General features: G+C 30.7%; 1 protein-coding gene across 1 annotated transcript in view; it reads left to right on the top strand.

Annotated features, from left to right (window-relative positions):
* The first annotated feature begins 1,065 nt into the window (after positions 1 to 1,065).
* Chpf (Chondroitin polymerizing factor) overlaps positions 1,066 to 22,735 on the top strand; it is a 53,059-nt gene continuing 31,389 nt past the window's right edge. Inside the window, exon 1 of the mRNA XM_065509048.1 lies at positions 1,066 to 2,571. Within this exon, the coding sequence (XP_065365120.1) occupies positions 2,236 to 2,571 (336 nt within the window). The 5' untranslated portion in view covers positions 1,066 to 2,235. The remainder of the gene's footprint in view (positions 2,572 to 22,735) is intronic.

Below are 22,735 nucleotides of genomic sequence, written 5' to 3'. Positions count from 1 at the left end.
AACTTTTATTGCATTTTAAAATTTTAAATTTTCCAAAAAAAATCAGTTATAATTTTTTATTCGCATATTTTTGAAAAAAGTCTTCAATAATTTTTTTAATTCTTAAAAATTTTGTACATTTTTGAAAAGAGGACATAATTTCCTACACGCTGATATATAATATGTATATCTTTTCTTTTCCGCTAGTCAAATTTACCGTTATGGAAATAATCGTTATTTTTTAAATACATAATCCTAAATTATGAATTACGATTTTTTAATTTAACAGAAGTTAAAATTCAGTTCTTTAACACCTTTGTCAATTTATTTTAAACTTTATTAATAACTAAAGTCATATAGAAAATATTGTTATCATTTAATTATCGTTACCAAAATAATTCAAATTTGTTTTAACCAATGGCAACTTAATGAAGAACTGGTAATACAGTTTATTATGATAAAAAAGTTTACCAATAAACAATAGATTGGTAACGCCAGTTTTATTTTTATATTTAAAATAACAGTCGCTATATGTGTGCTTGTACATTCATTAACTTGGCATCACTTTAGTAAATATACTAAATAACTTTTTTTTCCAAAGAAAATTTTTAAATTAAATGTTGTATATACTTAATTTGCAATGGCTTTCATATACACAATTTCATTAGTTTTATTTGCTAGAATGATAGCAATTATTTTTCATATAAATATGCAATGCATGATATGATTTATATCGACATTAACTAATAAATTCAAATTATAAGTTGATGTCGATAATTAATTTCAGTTACGGAATAACCAAATTTAAAAATACATTTTATTTTATATATCTACATATATTATTATTAATAACAAAATAAATATATTGTTAAGTAAAAGTTTTAACTTTATTTAATAATTTAATTGTTTAAATACATTTCTCTTAATTAGTTATTTTAAATGTACGTTAGTTAGGGTTTTCTCCGCCATTGTTTCGGCAAAATGTTACTTTGACTACTAACTACTAAAAAATACAACCATGTCTTGTATTAGCACTCTATTAACGTGACACTAAATTTATCTTGTCAGTTTGACATTAGTATTGTACGCGTGCGGTTGTATAGACACGGTTGTTGGGTTTCTTTCATATACTCTCGGTGTTTTTATTTGATTTGTTTTGTTGTTTTATTTATAAGAGCCCGGCATTTTTTCAATTCTTACGTTTCGTATTATTTGGTGCCTTTTGTATAGAAGAATTTTGGGTTTTGCTAATTAAATTTAATTAAAAGTTGTTGTTTGTTATATTCTCCTCGCGATTGTTAAAACAAATAGAATGTTAATTTGAGTTGTGTCTGTGTTGTTTGTGTTCGTCGCTCTAATGGTTATAATTTAAGCAAACAAACAACAATTCAATTGGAAAAGAAGTTAAACATCAAATTAAATAAATGCTCCTTAAAAATAAACAACCGGTTCCTTTAAAAAAGGCTAAGGGATTCAAGAAAAAATTGAAATATTTGGAGTGCAAACAAATTTATTGAAAAAGAAAAAAATATAAAAAATTATCAGTTGCAAAAGCAGAGCCAATAAAATATATGTATATATTTGGTTTGTTTTTATTTTTTTTATAAAGAATTAATAAAAAGTTCTACCGTGTATTTGGCTTTTGTAGCTGTTGTTGGTGTTTTTTGATTAAAAACAAAAAAAAAGTGGTGTCGGCAAATATGCTGTGAAAAAAGAATGAAAATAGTATATTGTGCAAATTATTATTATTGTTGCTAATTTGCGATTATTGTTATTACCATGATAATGTTTGTGGTTGTAGTTGGCCATTTAATTATGTTTTGATTGAGCCTACTAAACAGTGATCAACATAATAAAAAAAAACGCAAACAAAAAAGTACTAGTGTCAACTACAAGAAAAAAGAGAAGAAAGAATTCTTAAGAACAACAAATAAATAAAGTGAAAATAAACAACAACTACAAACAAGTCTTATTAATATAATAAACAAAGCAACAAAATTACGCGTAAACTAGTGCCAAGATCAGTGTCAACAGTCTATGAATTGAAGTAAAAAAAAAGTATCAGCAACATCATTGAAACAACGGCAGCAGCAACAAAAATAACATCAACAACAAACCATCACAAAGCATACAAAAAAAACATCAACCGACTACTGACCACATTGCGTGACAGTGAAATGCAACAGTGGTAGTGTGCGTTTGTTGTCTTTTTTTGCATTTTTTGTTATCAATTACTTCCTCCCCACATGTTCTTCAATGCATTCATCCTCCTATTCGTCTGTCATTACCACTACAATCACAACAACTACCACCAGTAGCAGCAGCAGCAGCAGAAAAAGCCGCAGCAGTAGCACCAGCAGCAGCTATACGATGAAAATGCGTCGTTCTACTTTGAGTCGTAATCATTATTTTGTTATTGGCCTGTTTTTGGGTTTGGTCTTGTCATTTTATGTTCCACAAGACATTTGGGAATTGGTACAGCAAGAAGAATGTCCGCAACAGGTGGCTGAAAATAGTCTAATTGAAAAATTTGGCCAGGAATTCGAGCCACATTTGAACTTGATTAACAAACCGTTGGCAGCTAAAAAACCGGTAAGTGTTCTTCAACACATCTACACTATGTTTCACAAGATAGTTTTCGAACTAATTGTTAACACTGCATATGTTTAACATAAGGAGACCATATGGAGAAACCGAAATATGCTTTAAAAAACTTTAGCAGCCCAATTATGAAAAAATATTCCCCGGAAGTTTTTCCTTTCCCCCATTTTTCCTATTCAAATTCAATGTTAAAAATAAGAAAAGGGAAAAAACTCCCGGTGATTTTTTTTTCATAATTGGGCTGTATATGTATTTTTAACAATCAAATGTAATTATAAGTATGTACGTGACTTTGCATATATTGCAAAGAAAATAAGCTTAGTTTCAATTTACTAGATCTAGTTTTCATAAGAAGCTTCAATTAGGTTAAATTCGTTGCCTAAAATGGAGTTGACTCTCCACGTTGAAAAGGCGAAATATGGAATTAGTGTTTAAGAACCCTTCATGAAATCATGAAATTTCAATCTGACATATTGTTATTCTTAGCATGAAATCTTTTTGCGTTTTACGAGCAGCTGCGAAAATATGTTTTTCCAACATCATGGAGAAAATCAAACTATGCCAAATATGCGCCAAACCAGATCACCGGCTTTGCGCGGGATATACCCGGTTGTATGGATTCACCCCTATAGGCCTCCTCCATTACCAAATTTAAATCAATTGTCTAAGGTTTTCTCGGTCAATATTTCCAACTTAAGTCCGATTAAAAACAATTTTTCTATCGAAATACTAAGGGGCGAAACAGGTTTGATTGAGTAATATGTGATTGCTAAAGTTCTTGCTGCACCTTGTAAATGGTTCTAGTTATTCGTTAAAAAACTATGAAAAAAGCTAGTTCTTCAATTTCGGCTCATTAATTGGATGACCAATATACAGCTTCGGATGATAATCCGAATTATTTGCAAGTACTTCAAGGTCATCCAACTATTTCCCGCACTTTATACCGATGATTTTCATATATTTTGGAAGATTGTAAACATAATGCCATTTACCAATATGAGATTAGCTAACAATTCTTTAAATTATTGGCAATATCTTCTATTGACTTTTTAAAGTTATGAAGAGTATGTTCTTATTGGTGACGATCTACGGAAGACCAGTTATAGTTATTCTACTGAAAATATTATTATTGCAGATACCCCACACTTAACTTCGCCACTAAAGGATCAGGTTTCTTATGAGCCAATTATCCTGTTAATTTTGCACGACACTAATATAGGACAATCACAATGAACCTAGTACATTCATAACTTCTGATACACGAATTTTAGCTTTGTTACCCCATATGCGACTTCCAGCCATACCATCACAGATGCATGCACTCTAGGAAGCTCTTCCATTGCTTGTCTTCATTTTGTTGTGGTGAAACTCCTCCATTGGTTTGCGTTTCTGCTTCAGTACCGCCACAAATATATGTCCGGCATGTCTCTTGAAAACCCAAGAAAATGTACCTTGGCTATATCCATATCCCTCGACATTATTTCCTGCTTTTGAACTCAAATCTTCCTAGATATAGGAAGGTCAACCACTCCACCAGTATCTTCAAACAATTTAACGGCTCGATACACAAAATTCGTTGTTCGAACAAGTACAGAACTTGGACAACAGCTGTCCACACAAGACAAATTCATGTGCGGTCAAGAAATTGTTCACTGAGTTAACAAATTAATGGCTTGTCAAGTGTGAAGTATAATGATCAAGTTCTGCCTTTTGTTTTTGCTAAGAAACGAATGTTATTTTGATATCACCTTGTTGAATATTCATTGGCAAACACCATTTTATTTAAGAAGACATTTAGCTAAGACACAATAAGCAAGTAAGCAAAGACACAATACCATATTATGTACATTAGCGGAGTTCAATATTAAGTGCGAATGGTCTTGCATCATTGCAAATGCAAAATTGTATATGTTTTCGTGTGTATTTTGTTATTGGATTAAAATAAATTTTGGATTTGCAATGATGTAAGACCATTCGCACTTAATATTGAATTGCACTATTGACAATTTTCGGCAAGATTTGCAACACAGTTTAACCTTTATGTGCTCGGGATTGTAAATTACGTTGGCGGTCGGAAGTCCACATTTGTAGCCAATATGTATTTGTATGGAAAACTATGTCAACATATGAAAACAATAAACTAGTACGCACTACCGAGTGTCATTTGAATAGCCAGGGGAGTTGGAGAATGGCCTAATACCCTTGGATTTTCAGAGTTTATACATTGATGTGATGTATACCTTTTAAACCATATAAGTTCAATTGGTGGCATGAAGAGCTGTTCTGCAAGGCTTCGCGGGAACTTTCGTCGTTTGTCTGTTTGGTGGATGTGGTCCTTGTTTCCAAATATGTATATAACGAATACGTCTGGAGCGCTTATATCTAGCAAGTTAAAAAACATTTCCAAAGGCCAGCTCAAAGTTTTGCTTTTAGTTGAATATGCGGAAGCATTTTGTCCATCGCATCGTCCATTTGTCCATTTGCACAACTTGCATTTTTGAGCTCATTCCTGTATAAATATCGATGGTTGATAGTACCGGCGAAGATTGGTGTTCATTAGAGCCCATAATGCAGAAATTGGAGCAGCCATATCGTTAACCAGTCGACCAGCTCTAGTATGCTCACTATCAAACCGATTGAACCGCAAAATTTCCTTGAAACGAGATTTCGGCATTACGGTAATAACAAACTGCTTCCGTACTTCAAAATACATCTGTATCCTCATCGTTTTATATATAAACGTCTGCCCAAAATAAAAGCCCAATGAATGCTGTCAATTCAATATTTGTCACCTTATTCCACACCCACTCCTTTGCGATGCGGTTTTGTTCGTTGCACTTTTGAAACGTTTTCACGGCTTTTGCGTTAGCATTAATCCGAACTTGTATGAGCATCAACATCAAATACGGCTGACTCGATGAGCCCTTTGGTTGCACAAGATGGGCCAACATTGCCATGAAATACATTATGAGCATCGATTCGAATTGCTTGATTAGGTAGATTGGAAAGCGTGATAGTATTATCTTTTGAACCAACGCGGCAAGACGATGTTCAAAAACTGCCTTCTTATACTAAAAGATATGTTCGACAGGTCGCATTCCAAAAAATTTGAGTTAAGTAAAAGAGTGATGTGAATTTCAATACATTTTATATGGTGTCTACATTTGTAGACACCAGAGCTGTAAATGAATCATTCTTTTTTGATTTTAATTCATTATGAATTAGCTAAATTTTGAATTAATTCATTGAATTGAAGAAATGAATTTAATGAAATTTGAATCAATTCAAACGAATTAGGCAGAAATGAATTTCAATTCATTTCCAATTCAAATGAATTTGTAAAAATGAGTTGCAATTCATTTACAATTCATTTGAATTGAATTGATTTTGAATTAATTCAAATGAATTAGAAAAAAGAATTAGCAATTCAAATGAATGATTCAAAAATGAGTTGCAATCAATCAAATTCAAGAGCAGATCTCTAGGGGGAATGAAAGATTTCTCCTACCAAAATGAAAATATCCAGTACAAAAATTGAAAAGCCTTGTCCTGTATACGCGCCTGATCAATGAAAACATATTGTTTGGAGTTTATTTCTTCAAGAAGAACTGATTTTCATTTTGAAATACACTGAACGACAAAACATATTTAATATTCACGAAGCAATTAATAATTTTTGATATTTTTTGACCCACGACCACCCAACAATAAACTTTTTGCTAATATTTATATTATATTTATTTCAAAAAAATAAAACTATCTTCCAAAAATAATCAAAAATCAGGAAAAATAACAATGTATGTCGTTCAAAACACAATTGAGTTTCATAAATAAGGCTAATTAGATTTAATTAGAATGCATCATTCATCTTAAACAACAATAGCTTTTCAAAATTATCATCTGAAAGAAATCCACGTTTAGAATAGAGGCGTACGAAAATAATCTTTCAACACCAGCTGACGATGGTAACGGCGCATTATATTTAAAGGAAGACTTTTTAACCGTCGATTAATTATACTGCATACTTAATGACATTGAAGAATCTGCTAAATATGCTGCGAATTTCGCTTCGGAGTTGGAAATGAATTGCTAATTTTTTTTCTAATTCGTTTGAATTAATTCAAAATCAATTCAATTCAAATGAATTGTAAATGAATTGAATTAATTCAAAATCAATTCAATTCATTTGAATTGGAAACGAATTGCAATTCATTTTTACCAAATTCATTTGAATTAATTCAAAATCAATTCAATTCATTTGAATTGGAAACGAATTGCAATTCATTTTTACCAAATTCATTTGAATTGACTCAAATTACATTCAATTCATTTTTTTGTGTGAATGATTCGCGAATTAATTCAAAAATGAGTGATTCATTTACAGCTCTGGTAGACACCATATAATGGTCGTTTTTAAAAGTAGGGTCTGGGGGAGCTGTAAAATATTTTTTTAACGTGTTAGTGGTCAAAACTACTTGGAATTGATTTTTAGGCAGCTACTCAAAATTTCGGACCCTGTTCTTGTGGAAATTTTTTTAAAGGTTAAATAGTCATGTGCAAAATGTATGGACAATCATTGAGCAAACCTCTGTGAGCAAAACAAGTGTAAGTGAAAATATACTACTATGAATACTTTCTAATCTTATGAAAAATATCGAAGACACATACAAAAAGACGATACTTACATACATATAAGCTAAGAGATGAATTATATTTCAGATTATTTATGTATATTGATAATCCTAGCCCTATTAATGATTATATACTTCTTATTTTGACGATCTTAGTAGTACAAGCCCAAAACAATGGGAATTATTTAAATAATTATATTTATTTCTATTAGTTGTCTGTGTTTGACATATACATGATCAACAAATGACAATTCACAAACAATTCTGTGAAATGTTTGATTAAAGAAAACATTTGGCACTTACAAAAACTTCCCCTAATTACAAGCACATGTGTTTAAAAAGAAAATCAAAACAAATTTTCAAAATGTCAATTTGTATTATATCCTAAAATCTTTCTTTGTATAGTTTTTACTTTTACGAATTATTATCGATGGCAACATGCCACTACAATGATTTAGTTGAAAAATCAATTAGCATCTTGAAAATGAAAAAAACAAAAAAATAAAAAAAAATATGTATGAACATTTTCAACACCATGTGGTAATAATGTTGAAAACAATATTTAAAGTTGTTGCGACGTGTATACTTATTTTTAGTTGTACAACAAACAACCAAGCCACTCAAATAGGAAAAGTTATTTAAGTATCACGTGAAACTCCACATTGAGTGGAGTGGATGGAGTTGAGTTGTGTTGCACAATAGCAAACAACAAGTGCAATTAAATATTTTCTGTTGAAAATAATAACAATTTTGTATTTATTTTGTTAATGGCATCATGTTATATGATACTTTAAACTATGATCTTTGATATAAATAGTGTTACGAGTATTTGCTGCTGCTGACGCTGCGCATTAATTTAACTATTATTTTGCCAAGATTACGATAGAGAGCAAACAAGTGAATGAATAATGTTAAATCTTACTACTTTTAAATAAAAAAAAAACACACTCACACAAATGAAAATTAAAATTATTTTATGTGCACCATAAATATTTTAATATACATTTAAATTTGTTGTTTTGTTTTTACTTTTAGCTTTGATTACTTCACTTGACCGTAATCATCTTCATAATGTAAATAGTAATGTACTTGTACGAGTACTAGTACCAGTACAAGTACTACTCGTACTCGTAATTTTTGTTTGCAGTGTCTCTTTGGTCAAATCTACATACAGATGGACAGACGGGCTACTGCTAAACCCAGATACTTAATACATATGTGTATCTATCTATCTCTATATATGTATATATAGAGGTACATACCACACACAACAACTGTAGACTGGGAGGCAAACAAACCAACACTCTCATTCGTATATTTAAAATGTCGTATAAGTCATACTTCAAGTTAATTTAAGTTAATAAAACAACATTTATTTGGATTATAAATTATCTGTACTTGTTGTACTTACTTTAATATGAATTTTACGTTGCGTTTCTTGGGACTTTTTATACCCTTCACCATGAGTGGCAAGGGTATATACATATAAGTTTGTCATTCCGTTTGTAATTTCTACATTTTTCATTAGCGACCCCATATTCTAGATCGTTATTGATAGTGGAGTCGATAAAGCCATATTTGTATGTCCTTCTGTATAACTTATATACATAATTTATAAAACAATATATCCGTTATACTCTCGGTTCGGTTGCTATTTAAAATCGAGAAAATCGGTCCAAAAATGGCCGAGATATAAGCAAAAAACCATGACTGTCACTATTTTTTATGATTTTCATTAATATAGAAAATATGGATATCTTGTGATAGTTTTCTCAAAGACCTTTCAGCGACGCCATAGTAATTCGGACCAACAATGGGTCAAAATCGGAAAAAATATCAATCGTATTTTTTTTCACTAATGAAATTTTTTTCATCAAAAAATATTTTCAATCTTTATCTTAAATTATACTTTGGTAAAGGGTTTAAAAGATTCGTCACAACCAAATATAGCTTTCTTACTTATTTTACATTAATACGTTTTCTTGCTTATACTACACAAACAAAAATATTAAAATACTTGAAATTATTTATTTAATACTTTGTACCCCATAAATATTATTATTACTCATTTAATATAAATAAAAGTGAAACTTTCGTTATAAAATTATACTGTCTTCTAACACTTTTATATGGAATAAACTGCCTAGAGATTGCAATAAGGAATTTCTGAAAATAAACTAGTAGTAACACCTCTGCATTCAACTTCGTAACGACAAACGTCCTGGTCTTTTCACAATATTTTGAACCTGATTTTGCAAAAATGAATTTCATATTTCGGACCATCAGTTGCTTGCGGTTTGTTTGCGTTAAACTGACTCTTCAAATGGCCTCAGAAAAATAAATATCCATCGATCAATTGCCATCGCCAAGTCGAGAAATTTCGCGACCGGGAAATTTATCATGCAGCAAATGCTGTATGCCTCATGCCAACATTAGTTTGTTTATGTGGTTAAAATTCCCCATGTTTGTACTAAATAAATGTCAAAGGATGACAGCTCCATTCTTGACATTTCATAATTTGACAGCCAATTTACTTCATAGCCTCAAATTTATTCACCCTTTAGAACTGAACAACGCTACCAAATTATCCAAATTTACTTTGAAAATCAGTCATCGATTTGCACAATTTATGGACGACTTTTTTTAGCATAAATGTGTTCATCGATGAGACTCATATTTGGCTTAACGGGTTTGTTAATAAACAAAGTTGCCGCATATGGAGTCAGTCCGTCATTTCACCAAATTTTATAACGATATGTCCATAATTAGACATAGCTTACATAAAAAGCCCACTTCCAAAAATCATTTTAACGAATATAGATTTTTTAAAAATTTTGGATGGCTATCATAATCATCTAAATCAAAATAGCCATCTAAATCAAAATTTGTAAATAACTTGATTTCGGGAAATGTACCTGTCAATTGGCCTCCAAGGTCGTGCGATTTGACACCTCTCGATTATTTTCTGTGTATACACTAGGGTGGTCCTTAATAAACGAAAGTTGGATTTGAGATAATTAAAAAATTCTAAAATTTTTAAAAATTTGAAAATGGAGCCTTTGAAACTGCCGTTAAAAAAAATATTTTTTTGGACATACCTGCGAATAGGTTAACGGTATCCTACGAAGACAAAAACTCATATACAAGTAAATATGGATATATTTTAAGTAAAAATTAGCTTTTATTTTAATATTTATCAAAATATGTTAATTTTGTTCCTACATTTCTTGTTCTAGTTGTCTGAGATACGGTAATGGCCTGTCGAATTTTTAATAACTTCAACATTTTTTGACCAATTTCTGTTTTTTATGTCTCATTAGAACGACAATTACATGCACATTTCTATTCTTTTAAATTAAATTGCAAAAGTAATTTTTTAATGGCAAAATTTTTACAAAAACTTGCAAAAATGCATTTTTTCCCCTTGTAAATGCATCTCAAAACTTCAGAGGGCTTGCGGCACGTCTTAGCCCCAACCGATTTACCTAAAATTTTTTCAGAATGATTTTTTTACTAATGTTCACCAAATTGGAGGGTGAGAATGGCCAAAATCCAACTTTCGTTAATTAAGGGCCACCCTAGTATACACTTATGTGAAGTCACTGATGACAACAATTGACGACTACATTGTTCGTTCAGAAAGCGCTTCGTCAAGAAAAGCCTCCCGAAATAATTTTCAAATGTTAATGTCATGTACTGATCTTTCGAATAAAAATTTTTTTTGATTAAAATTTACTTTTTGTGGTATTTTTTACAAATTCAAGTTCTATCGTACTTAAAAAAACAAAAAAAAATTAAATACCTATCTACTTTTGAATTGTCAAAGTTGTTATTTAATTCATTTAATCCAAACATGTTACAAAGTGACAGCGGTTACTTTGATAGACAATAAGTGTCACGAGATTCGTATAAAACTTTTTAAATATTTTATATAAATATAAATTAAGGTACGTACTTATATTTGTGTATGTTGTTACCAAACTTAATCCCACAATCAGGCATGTCACAGAATTATATTTTGCAAAAAAACTGGATTTGTTTAGATATGTTTGTATTTTGTCCAAGCTCTACTACAAATATATGTATATATTTGTGGTCTAATAAATTAAACAATATTTACTCGTATTTTTAAATATTTAACACATTTTCATCAAATACGACATCAATACAGCAGCGAAATCAACCACGCGCTGTATGACGTGTTTTTGCGAATATGATAAGAAGCGACAAAGAAGAAGCAAAAAAAGGTCATTAAATTCATATCAGCAAAAATTAAAAAAAATATATAACAAAAATTAATAACTATGTACATACATATGTATACAGTCAGAGACTAAAGTTTAGATACACCTCAAAAATATTTAAACTTTTGTAGAGTGAATTTTATCTTATATCTATATTTTTTGTTATTGTATTTTGTTATTTATGAAACTAAATAAAACTATACTTTAAGTTTTCCTTAAACGTTTACTTTTCTTTAAACAATCAATATTTGAGATTGTATTTAAACTTTAGTCTTTGACTGTACATACATACACTATTACACTATTAACTTTCATGCAATAAATACAAAGAAAATATTATTGAATATTCGGGAGTCAAATTATAAAATACACGTGTATAAAATATGGTCAATCATTAATTCGATACCTATTTTTTATTTATTTATTTATGTACGTAATGTAAACAAAAATATTTCATTCTTATAATGATTTTACAAATAGTTGGAGTTTATTTATTTTTATACCCTTCACCTTCGTGAGAAGGGTATATATAAGTTTGTCATTCCGTTTGTAATTTCTACATTTTTCATTTCCGACCCTATAAAGTATATACATATTCTTTATCCTTATAGATAGCGGAGTCGATTAAGCCATGTCCGTCTGTTCGTCTGTATGATAATATCAATTGAAATTTAAAAAAAAAAATTTTAAAAAAAAATTTTCCAAAAAATTAAAAAAACTGCAAAAAAATAAATTGTGTTTACCTAAAAATATTTAAAATTTTTATTTTGAAGTATAATTTGGTGAAGGGTATATAAGATTTGGCACAGCCGAATGTAGCTCTTACTTGTTTAAATTAAAGAATATCTTCAAATAAACACATAGTTATTTAAAATGGCTTTAAATTTTTAACCCTAACAATTAATGCATAACTTTTGTTTACATATTTGTATGTGTAAACAAAATATTCAAATTAAATGATGAAACTTTTTAATCAAATTAAACTATACTTTGGCTAACCTTAAAATTTTCATAAATAAACATTTATTAATGATAAGATAAATTAATTAAAATGAAAAACTATTTAAAACATTTAACAGCAAATAATCCATTTTAATATAAGGGCTCTTTAGAGGTTTCATATTAAATATTTTATATATTTATATTTTTTATATTGGAAATCCAATAAAGTACAGATTTTCATACAGATTTTCATAAGTCGGTGACTGTTTGAATTTCCCGGCTCCTGTCTACAGGCATCCGTCAGTTGACTTCTGTCAAAATTTTAACAAGCTGTGTCATTTAGTTTGTGTTTGACAGCCATTGATAGCAGACTACCGCGTGACTTTAATAAGCACTATTTTTTGCGAAAAAAAAACAAACCAAGACTTAGCTTGATAAATACTATGGGAACTCTGCACCATCTATTACATTCCCGGGTACCTGGATATTCCCGAAATATATAATAATACTGTAAATGATTTGAATGATTAAATTTTTGTTGATTCAAATCTACTACAAATTGAGTTAAATGTTTTTTCTTCATTCAGTTTTTTTAAAAAAAATTTTTTAAGCCTTTTTGTAAAAGGAATGAATTCAATACATTTAACTGAATAGTTAAGAGATACAATTTATGTTGATCTCGAAAATTTCCATATTATTGGATTCAAAGGTGAATTTTTATAATACAACATCTGCATCTGTTCTACTATTGTTTTCTGGAATAATTCGCACCGGTCAATCTTGGCATTGAAGATTATTCACCTTTATTTCTAGATCGTGCAGTTTTCCATATGCTTTTTGAAATGTTCATTCGAAAAACCCCAAATAAATAATAATAAGCGGTCTATTACTGCCGAGATATAAACGAAATACTGTAAAAAAAACTTTTCACTTTTGTTTAAAAAAAAATAGAGTTGTTTTCTTTGTAGTTTCGTCAGTTTTTAATTCCCGGGAATCCCGACTAAAAATCCCGGGAATCGGGTAGTGAAAAATTGGCAAAATTCCCGGGAAATTTGTCCCGGGAATTCCCGGGATAAAAATCCTAATTACAATGGTAAAAAAGTGGTTTAATTAATTCCTTGTGGCACGGAAGATGCCAAACGTTCTGGACGCCCAGTTGGGATCTCTGCAACCGAAACAATTGAAAAAATTCACTATATAGTGTTGTCCGATCAGTGATTTTAATTTTGAATGATCTCTTGGGTATTATACAGATTTCCGTTTGCTCACAATCGACCACAAACGCAATCGTGTGAAGTTTGGCGTTCTTCAACCGCAATATAGACGAGTTTTTGCGCCGTTTCGTAAGCGTGGGTCCACCACAACACACCAGAGATGAAACAGCAATAAAAGCAGTGGGTTTATCGGGGTGAATATACGCCAAAGAAAGCGGGATTTTTTTTTAAAATGTTTAGCATTTATTTTGAAACATTTGTACAATATGAATTTATCCAAAGTATTGGCTATTGTCAGCTATGACCTTTTCCTACCTCTCTAGCAACATATGGCTTCCGAGCCAGAAGAACTGCTCATCTTTTGAGACCAAGAATGAATCAAGCCTATTTCGGATACTCTGTTCCAAAGTGAAGCGTATCCCAGAGAGAGCGTTCTGCATCGATCTAAACAAATAGTAGTCGGACGGGGCAAGGTCTGGACTATAAAGTGGGTTGAGGCAAAACTTCCCAACCACTTCATTTTAAATACTTTTTAACAGGTATTGCAACATGTGGCGGATCGTTGTCATGATGAAATATTACTGTTTCATGTCTTGCCACATATTCTGGGCATTTTTCGACTAATGCTTGCTTCAAACCGGATTTCAGCTGCTCATAATAGATAGGACCATATTGTTCCCACCAAATACAGAGCATTACCTTAGAACCATGGATTCTTTGGTGTCGATTCGGCTGGTTGGTCGGGCTTCACGTACGATCTCTTACTCTTCGGGTTATCGTAATGGATTAATTTTTCATCGCAATTAATGATTCGGTCCCTCATCTTCAATTCGTATGGTTCCCGATTTCCCTGCTTTTTAATGATTTCATCTGCTCGCAAACGTTGTTTTGAGTAGCTCCCGAAGATTTTGCAAGCTCTTGTTGAGTTTGACAACAATCTTCATGGAGTAATGCCTTCAATTCTTGGTCCTCAAACTTTTTTGGCTGGCCTGGGAGATCTTTGCCTTCCATGTAAAAGTCACCACTTCTAAACCGAACAAACCATCTCTGGATGGAAGACATTCACCATAAGTTTTGTTGAACAATAGATGTGCTTCAGCGTCACGTTTTTTTCAAAAGCAAAACTTCACGCATATGACGCTTTGTTGGCACAAAATTCGATATTTTCGAAGCAAAATAAACTGTTCAATAACTACGTGAGAATAAACAAGTAAGCGAACTATATTAGGCTGTGCCGAATCTTATATACCCTTCACCAAATTATACTTCAAAATACAAATTTTAAATATTTTTAGGTAAACAACATTTTTTTCTCAAAGTTGTTTTTTTGATTTTTTTGGAAAAAAAACTTCGAATTATTTTAAATTTTAAAAAATTTCCTTGGTTTTTAAAATTTTTTTTTGGTGATAAAAAAATTCGGGTTAAAAAATATTTTTTCCGATTTTGACCCATTGTAGCTCCAACTTACTATGGTCTTATATACGTCGTTGCAAAGGTTTTTGAAATATCTATCATTTGATATCCATATTGTCTATATTATAGGGTATTCATTCGACTAATGATCGTTCGATTAATCGAATAATTTCTTACGAATAATTATTCGAACAATTTAAAAATTACCATTTTCGAATAACGAATAATTCGAACAATTTTATGTAGAATAATCGAATAAAACGAATAAATGCTCATATATACATATTTAAATTTATTAAATTGCTTAACATTTTTTATAATTCCAAATTTAAATAAGTAATAATGACTCACAAAAATTGTATTGTTTCTGAAATTCGACAAATAACTAAACACAAAGGGACTTTCGATCACTGTAGATGAGTGTTCTGATAGCTTCTTCTATAAATATATAAATATTACTGCAAGAAGTTACAATTCTAAAAACAAATCTTTCAAAATTTTTAACTTAGGACTTGAGCCAATGAAAATAAAAGGTACGGAATAAAATATTTGTTATTTAGCTGGCGAAATATTAGAAGAATCGCAATTAATAATCAAAATATTAACTTAGATTAATGTGGAGTTGAATGTGATGGAGAATGTGATTTTAAACAGTCGTCGAAAGTGATATTGAGGATGACAAAGGCCATGATCCTAAAATATATTTAAGTGATGTTATTAACCGCTTACGTAAGTGTTGCAAAATATTTAATAAATCGAATGATAAACACAAATATTCGTGGAGTTCGTCTTATACATGATTTTGAACATCGTTGAACTTCATTGTCTAACATGGTAATAAACTTTTTCGTATTTGTAAATGCGTCAATCATGCACTGCCTGACTTCAAATTAGCCACGTTCACTGACAATGATATCAAACTTTGGACAGATTTGTGTAATTCCCTAAGACAACTTTATTAAGCAAAGATTCGGAACCCTGATAGAACTTGAGGATATAATACAATTTGTTATAAATAATTTTATAAAGTGAATAATTCATTTACTAAAGAATAAGTTACTCATTTTAAAATCCGAATTAATGAACGACATAAAATGTTCTTAATACGTTTATATTGTACTTCAATTCAGGATCATGTCCAACTAGCTCAAAATTTTTAAGCTCCAAAACGGAAACTATAGGGTTTGCTAGTCAATTGTTTTATATATTGTTCGGAAGTTAATCTGATCAGAATATTTCTGATGAAAATTTAATGATGGACTTTGTTTTCAAATGTTTTTTAACATTATCAATACTTGAATTGTTAACTTTAACGTTATTTTTTGTTTTTCTTTAACAATAAAATATTAAAAAATCGACATAAAAACTTCATTCTTTACATTTTTTTAAAAAAAGATTAAATTATTCGAATAATTCGATTAATTTTAAACGTGTGATCGAATTATTCGAACAAGTTAAAATCTCTTATTCGAATTATTCGTTTTATTCGAACAAGAGAAAAATCGAATAATTCGAATACCCTACTATATTAATGACTTAGTAATCAAGATATAGGAAACAAAATCGAGGTTGTCCTGGTTTTTTCCTCATATCTCAGCCATTTGTGGACCGATTTTGCTGATTTTAAATAGCAAACTTCTCGAAAGCATGGCTGAGAGAATTATTGAAGATTTGGATCCTGAAGATATCTGGGGTCTTCAGAAAATTGATTCCAACAGACATGGCTAAATCGACTCCGCTATCTATAAGGATCCAGAATATATATACTTTATAGGTTCGGAAAATTATATTGTGGAAATTACAAACGGAATGACAAACATATTCTATATACCCTTCTCACGAAGGTGAAGGGTATAATAACAGATATGTACCCTTCAAAATGATTGTAAATACCTAATTTTTTACTCATGCACCCAATATTTTTCTTAAAGTATACTTTGGTGAAGGGTACATAAGATTCGGATATGATACATGTAGCACTCTTAATTGCTAATAAAAAATATTGTTTCAAAACATAAATTGTTGAGGATTATATTCACATTACTTTCATGAAGCTGTCTATTGGTAATATAACGTATAAATTGTATTAGTGATTTATGAGTACACAACTATTACCGATATGAATGTTAGGGTGGGACGATTTGTAAGGACACAAATTTGTCCTTAATTAAATATTACCTTAAATATTACAAATTTGTTGACTTTTTCTGAAATTTGGGAGCTATCGAAAAATCGATGGCAAAATATCGATTACTAAATCGACCCACCCTAATGAATATATATCTATAAAAGATCAAATGGAATTAAATGTATCAAATATTTTTTGTTATAAAATGAAAAAGCTTTAGAAAGCAATTGATAAATATCATATGTATGGTCATCAGAATTGTTCATATATAAATTCTAAACAAATTTAAAATTTTCACAAAAAAATATCTATTATCAGGAATAAGGAGTGACGAATGTTGTGTTTGACGTAATTGTGCTGATAAAATTAACACTAAACATACTCGTTCATGTGAATAAATTCACTCAAATATGTATATCTATCTAACTTTTCTATTTAGTTTCTTGTATAAATTGATTATAAACAACAATGTATAAAACTGAAAAAAATGTATTAAAGAAATACAATAGATAAGTAGGAAAATGTTGGCGTTATAATTCCATAAACTATTAAGAGATAACATATTTTTTAAATTAATTAATTTATCCAATTGCTGAAGAAAATATTTTCTAAATCCCTAAACAAATAGCATGTGTGTGTTTTTTTTTTTCTTTTTAATTTTCTTTACACATTAATAAACCACAAGAACAACAAAATAATTATAATAAACACTTTTAAATTGAAAATCCAAGAAACATCCGCTTTAAAGAAAATAAAGCAGAGAAAGAATAAAAATCGTTATAGTAACTAAATATTTTACTTTTATCTTGAAACACATTTTGATTTACACATGTGTTGTTTCCACTGCAAAAGTCAACATTTGCCATTGACGACGACAAAAACTGAAATTTGAAAAAAAAGACAAGAAAAAAAAAACAATAATAATAAAACAGTTTTCAATTGTCTTGTGGGTTTTAGAATATTTTGTACAAGTACTAGTATTTTATACTGTTTACAATAGTAAATGTATATCAAGTGGATTTCTATTTATGCTCTCTACATTGTGGCTTTTGAATTAGATATAAGATAGCACTTAAACGTGAGATATTGAAAATTATTGGTTCAAATTTGTATTAACAAATTAAATTCTGAATGATCGGAGTTTTAAAATGTTAAAATTTTAGGCTATATTACAATTCGAACCCTTTTGAACCCAATTAAATTCTTTAATTCAATTCATTCATAAAATTGAATAATGTTAGCTACCGTTATCGCAAAACCACCGTTTCCCTTAAAATATTCTTTAGTTGGATTCTACCGTTAGCTCTAAAATAGCGAGCTAACTTCAGATATTACGAAAATACATACATATCCAGCAAAAACTTGCAATTACTCAATAACTTACTTTGCAATGCTAACTAAATACCGACAGAATTACTTAGAACTAGTCGTATAATAACTTATTTATTACTATTTTTTTGCTTGTACCAGTGCTCATGGGATGACCCTTACTCATGCAATGAATTCTGTTGGAACTAGGAAAATAGGTTATATGAGGGAGGATAGAATAAATAGTGTTTGTGGACATTTGATTTGTCCTATATTGAAAGTGACAGGAAAGACTTCAGCAGAAAGTTCGAGAAAAAGTTCCTTAATTTCAGAAGAGCACATTTCATTGTAGTATCGTTAGAACAGTAAAACACAATCCACATTGCCACGATGTTCCATGTTCCGATACCCTACTGTCACCTATAAGCACCTTCGCCCTCTCCTGTACGCGGTCGAGTAACTCCAAAATAGACTTCGAAGCACCGCCACATTCATGAGAGTTGTATTACATTTTATCTGCAAACTAGTTAACCGCCCCGGCTTCGCCCGGTAGCTGTTAATGTTAGTTCTTCAAGTTCCAGCCGTTCTCACGTGATGCCATTACATACATGGACCATTTAATTTTTATATATATAGAAGAATAGATAGGTTTGGAAGTGAAGGTCGTTTAGAAATAGAGTAGGAGAAAGGGGGTGGGTCAAGGGTGGGTCAATAAGTCCGCGACTTTTAGAATTTCCCATCTCTTAACTGAAAGGGATAGACTACTCCTGTAAACAGGCATCTGTCAGACTAATGTCAAAATGTTATCAAGCTGTGTTATTTAGTTTGTGTTTGGCAGCCATTGATAGCAGATTACCTCGTGACTTAAGGAGAAATTGGAAAAAAGTGAATTTCGTCTGCTCGTTAAGCATTATTTTCAATTACTCAAATATTGGCTAAGCTTGATAAATACTATGGGAAGATGCCGAAAGTTCTGGACACCCAGTTGAGGTCTCACGATATGGTGTTCGCCGATCGGAGATTGAAAGTGCGAGAGATTGTGGAAACCGATTGTGGATCAGTAGAAATAACCAAATTTTTGTCACTAAACTGTATTCGGTCATTAAGAATGAATCAAATTGAAATTTTAATAGCAAAAAGGAACCATTAAGGTGCCGTGAAATATGGAACTCTAAACCAGAAACCAAAGGATAATAAATGTCCTACGAGAGGATTATTTTTCCACAGAAAGGTTTGACAGTATTCGAATACCAGACGAAGAAGAATGGGATGAGTTAACGAGAATAAGGAATAAACAAAGAACCGATGAGTATGCATATGCTAAAATAAGGTGAACAAACGGGAATGAGCTTCGAACTAAGCCGGAATATAGGTAAATAATTTCGTCTAACAGATGGAGTGTTATTTTAGTGTTAACGGTAGCCAACCTTGCATTAGTTTCTATCTTTGTACTCAAGATAAAAGCGGCCAAATGATCAACAATTGAAATGTTAAGCCGGCTTTATTGCTCGTGGCGCCAAAGATCACTCTTCATAAACACATAATTGAAAATTCTTTCAGTTTTTTTTAAAAACCAAATTCACAAACGTTCCATGTTTAAAATTTTCCAAGTTCATGCAAAATAAATTTCAAAGGATTTAAAATTTTGTTATAATTTTATCAATTTGACAATTTACTTGATATTCATAACCTCAAATATGGCCACTCTTTACAGATAGATGTAGGTCACTCCCTTGTCGTTTTAGTTCAGCTGTAATAACGCTGTTTTTTTTGGTAAATTATTTATTACGTTTATTTTCAGTTTTCTTTGTTTTCGCTCAATAAAAATCTTAAAAATACATTTTGCAGTTATTTAATTCGTCAGTGAGTCAATTGTTTGTTCTGATTTATAGGATGAATTTTGTTTTTTTTTTATATTTAAATTGTTATTTAAGTTTATTGTTGTTGTTATTTGTCTACACGATTCATTCTATAATTTTGTATTTGTTTTTTTTTCGCTATTGTAGCTAAATCTACTTTCTAAAACGCATGTTAATAAATTGATATTTGAGTTTTGTACCATGATCATCATATATCTACGTATTTATTTATTGTTCTCGTAATTGCTTTGAAAATTATTAGTATTTTTTTTATTCTACAATAAGCGTTTTAGAAGAGTTCAGCGCGTGCTGATAAATTAATAACACCTTGCAATTGATATTTATGCGCGCAGTAAATAAGAAAATCACTGCATGCAAGTTCGAATAAGAAAAAAACTTAAGATTATTTGTTGATTTAATGTAGTGTGCTTGCTGTTGATTGGTTTGATTCAATTCAATCTCAATTCTCAATTATTTGAAGTCACGTAGCCTTTCCTTTTAATTACTTTAGATCATACTCATAAATAATAGTGGAATATGTAAACAATAATTTATAGTTTTATTAAGATGTTCGTATAAAAATACACAAATGGCATTCGATTTGCATAATCTTTGACGTTTCCAATAGTTAGATATTGAGGAATTTTAATAATTTTTATTGTTGTTTGCTTAATGATAAGTGGAAATATTTATTTTAGTTAGAAAATTAATAAATGTGTTGTTAAATGTTTGATATACGAGTATTTATGGGGTGTTTGACTTAAAATGTACATTTGTACAATATAAATTATTTCAAAGTATTGGCCATAGTGAGCTATGACCTTTTCTCATCTTTCTGGAATCATATGAATTTCGAGCCAAGAGAACTGATCATCTTTTGAGGCCAAGAAAGAATCGTGCCAATATTGGATTCGCGTATCCCAGAGAGAGTGTTTTGCATCGATCGAAACAAATAGTAATCGGACGGGATACGGTCTGGAATATAAAGCGGGTGAGGCAAAACTTCACAACCACTTAATCTAAATAGTTTTAAAAACGGGTATTGCAATATGTGACCGAGTGTTGTCAGGATGGAATATTACGGTTTCATGTCTGGCCGCATATTCTGGGCGATTTAGGGTCAATGCTTGCTTCAAACGAATATGTTGCGTTCAGTAAAGGTTACCTGTGATGATAGGGTCTGATTGGAGCAGCTCATAATATATAGGACGTTTTTCTCAAATACACATAATTGCCTTAGCGCCATGGATATTTGACTTTGGTTTCGATTCGGTTGGCCAAGTTTCACATATGATCTCTTACGCTTCGGGTTATTGTAATGGATCTATTTTTCATCGCAATAACTATTTTCATTTATAGCGTTCAAGCATCATTTCGAACATGCAAAATCGTCAAGATCTCTCGGCTTCAATTCGTATTTCCCTGCTTTTGAATGAATCCTGCTGCTCGCAAAAGTTTTGAAATTACTGCTTGAGTAGCTACCAATAATTTTGCAAGCTCTTGTTGAGTTTTACACCAATTTTCATGGCGTAATGGCTACAATTCTTGGTCTGCAAACTTTTTTGGTTGGCCTGGGCGATCTTTATCTTCCGTTTCAAAGTCATCATTTTTGAACCGATGGAACACATTCCCAATCGGTGTGCTTCAGCGGCACGTTTTTTCCAATTGAAGAAGTAATTTGAAAAAACGTGCATATGACGCTTTGTTGGTATAAAATTCGAAATTTTCGAAGCAAAAGAAAACTTTGTTGTTTACACTATAATGTTCAATAACTAAGTAAGAATAAATGACAGATATGTTAAATTGTAGATCCCTCATTTTAAAGTCATGCACCAACTATTTTCCAAAATGTTACTTTTCCAAAAATTATAAATACATTTGCGGTTTTCATGATATGGAGCTCTTGGCCTTGTAAAAAAGAGAAGATTTTTTTCGTTACAGATTTATATCCACTTTGATTTTAAACCCCCACTGTGCGCTGTAGGGTGCGGTTAAATTGCCTAGGAGACCCAAACCACAATCCCGGACCTACATTAATGAGAATGTTTCCTTAATATGCGACCTTCAATTTAACATATTAAATGAACCACCCTATTCCACACTAAGGATGGAAATGTTGACACAATAGTATTTTTTTTGGTACTAAGGAGTGAGATCGAAAACTCCTTAACACACGTTTTTTCCTTAAAACTTTTAACCCAAGTATTTTTTTTTGATCAAGTTACCTTTGAAAAGTATGTCAGTTATTATGTTTAATGTCAATTATGTTCATTTGTTGTTAATAAGATAAATAATGAGTGACGAGAAAAAAGTGCGTACTAAAATTGGTTGGTCCTACGAAAAGTTGGCCAAACAATCAAAGGTCTGCCGTCAAACTGATTCCAATGTTTTTAAATAGTATCGGGAGAACTTGTCC

The sequence above is a fragment of the Calliphora vicina genome, chromosome 4 (genome assembly GCF_958450345.1).
Source record: "Calliphora vicina chromosome 4, idCalVici1.1, whole genome shotgun sequence".
In the NCBI taxonomy this organism is placed as follows: Eukaryota; Metazoa; Arthropoda; class Insecta; order Diptera; family Calliphoridae; genus Calliphora; species Calliphora vicina.
Note: the sequence above shows the minus strand (reverse complement) of the source record. Positions and strands in the feature narration are given on the sequence as shown.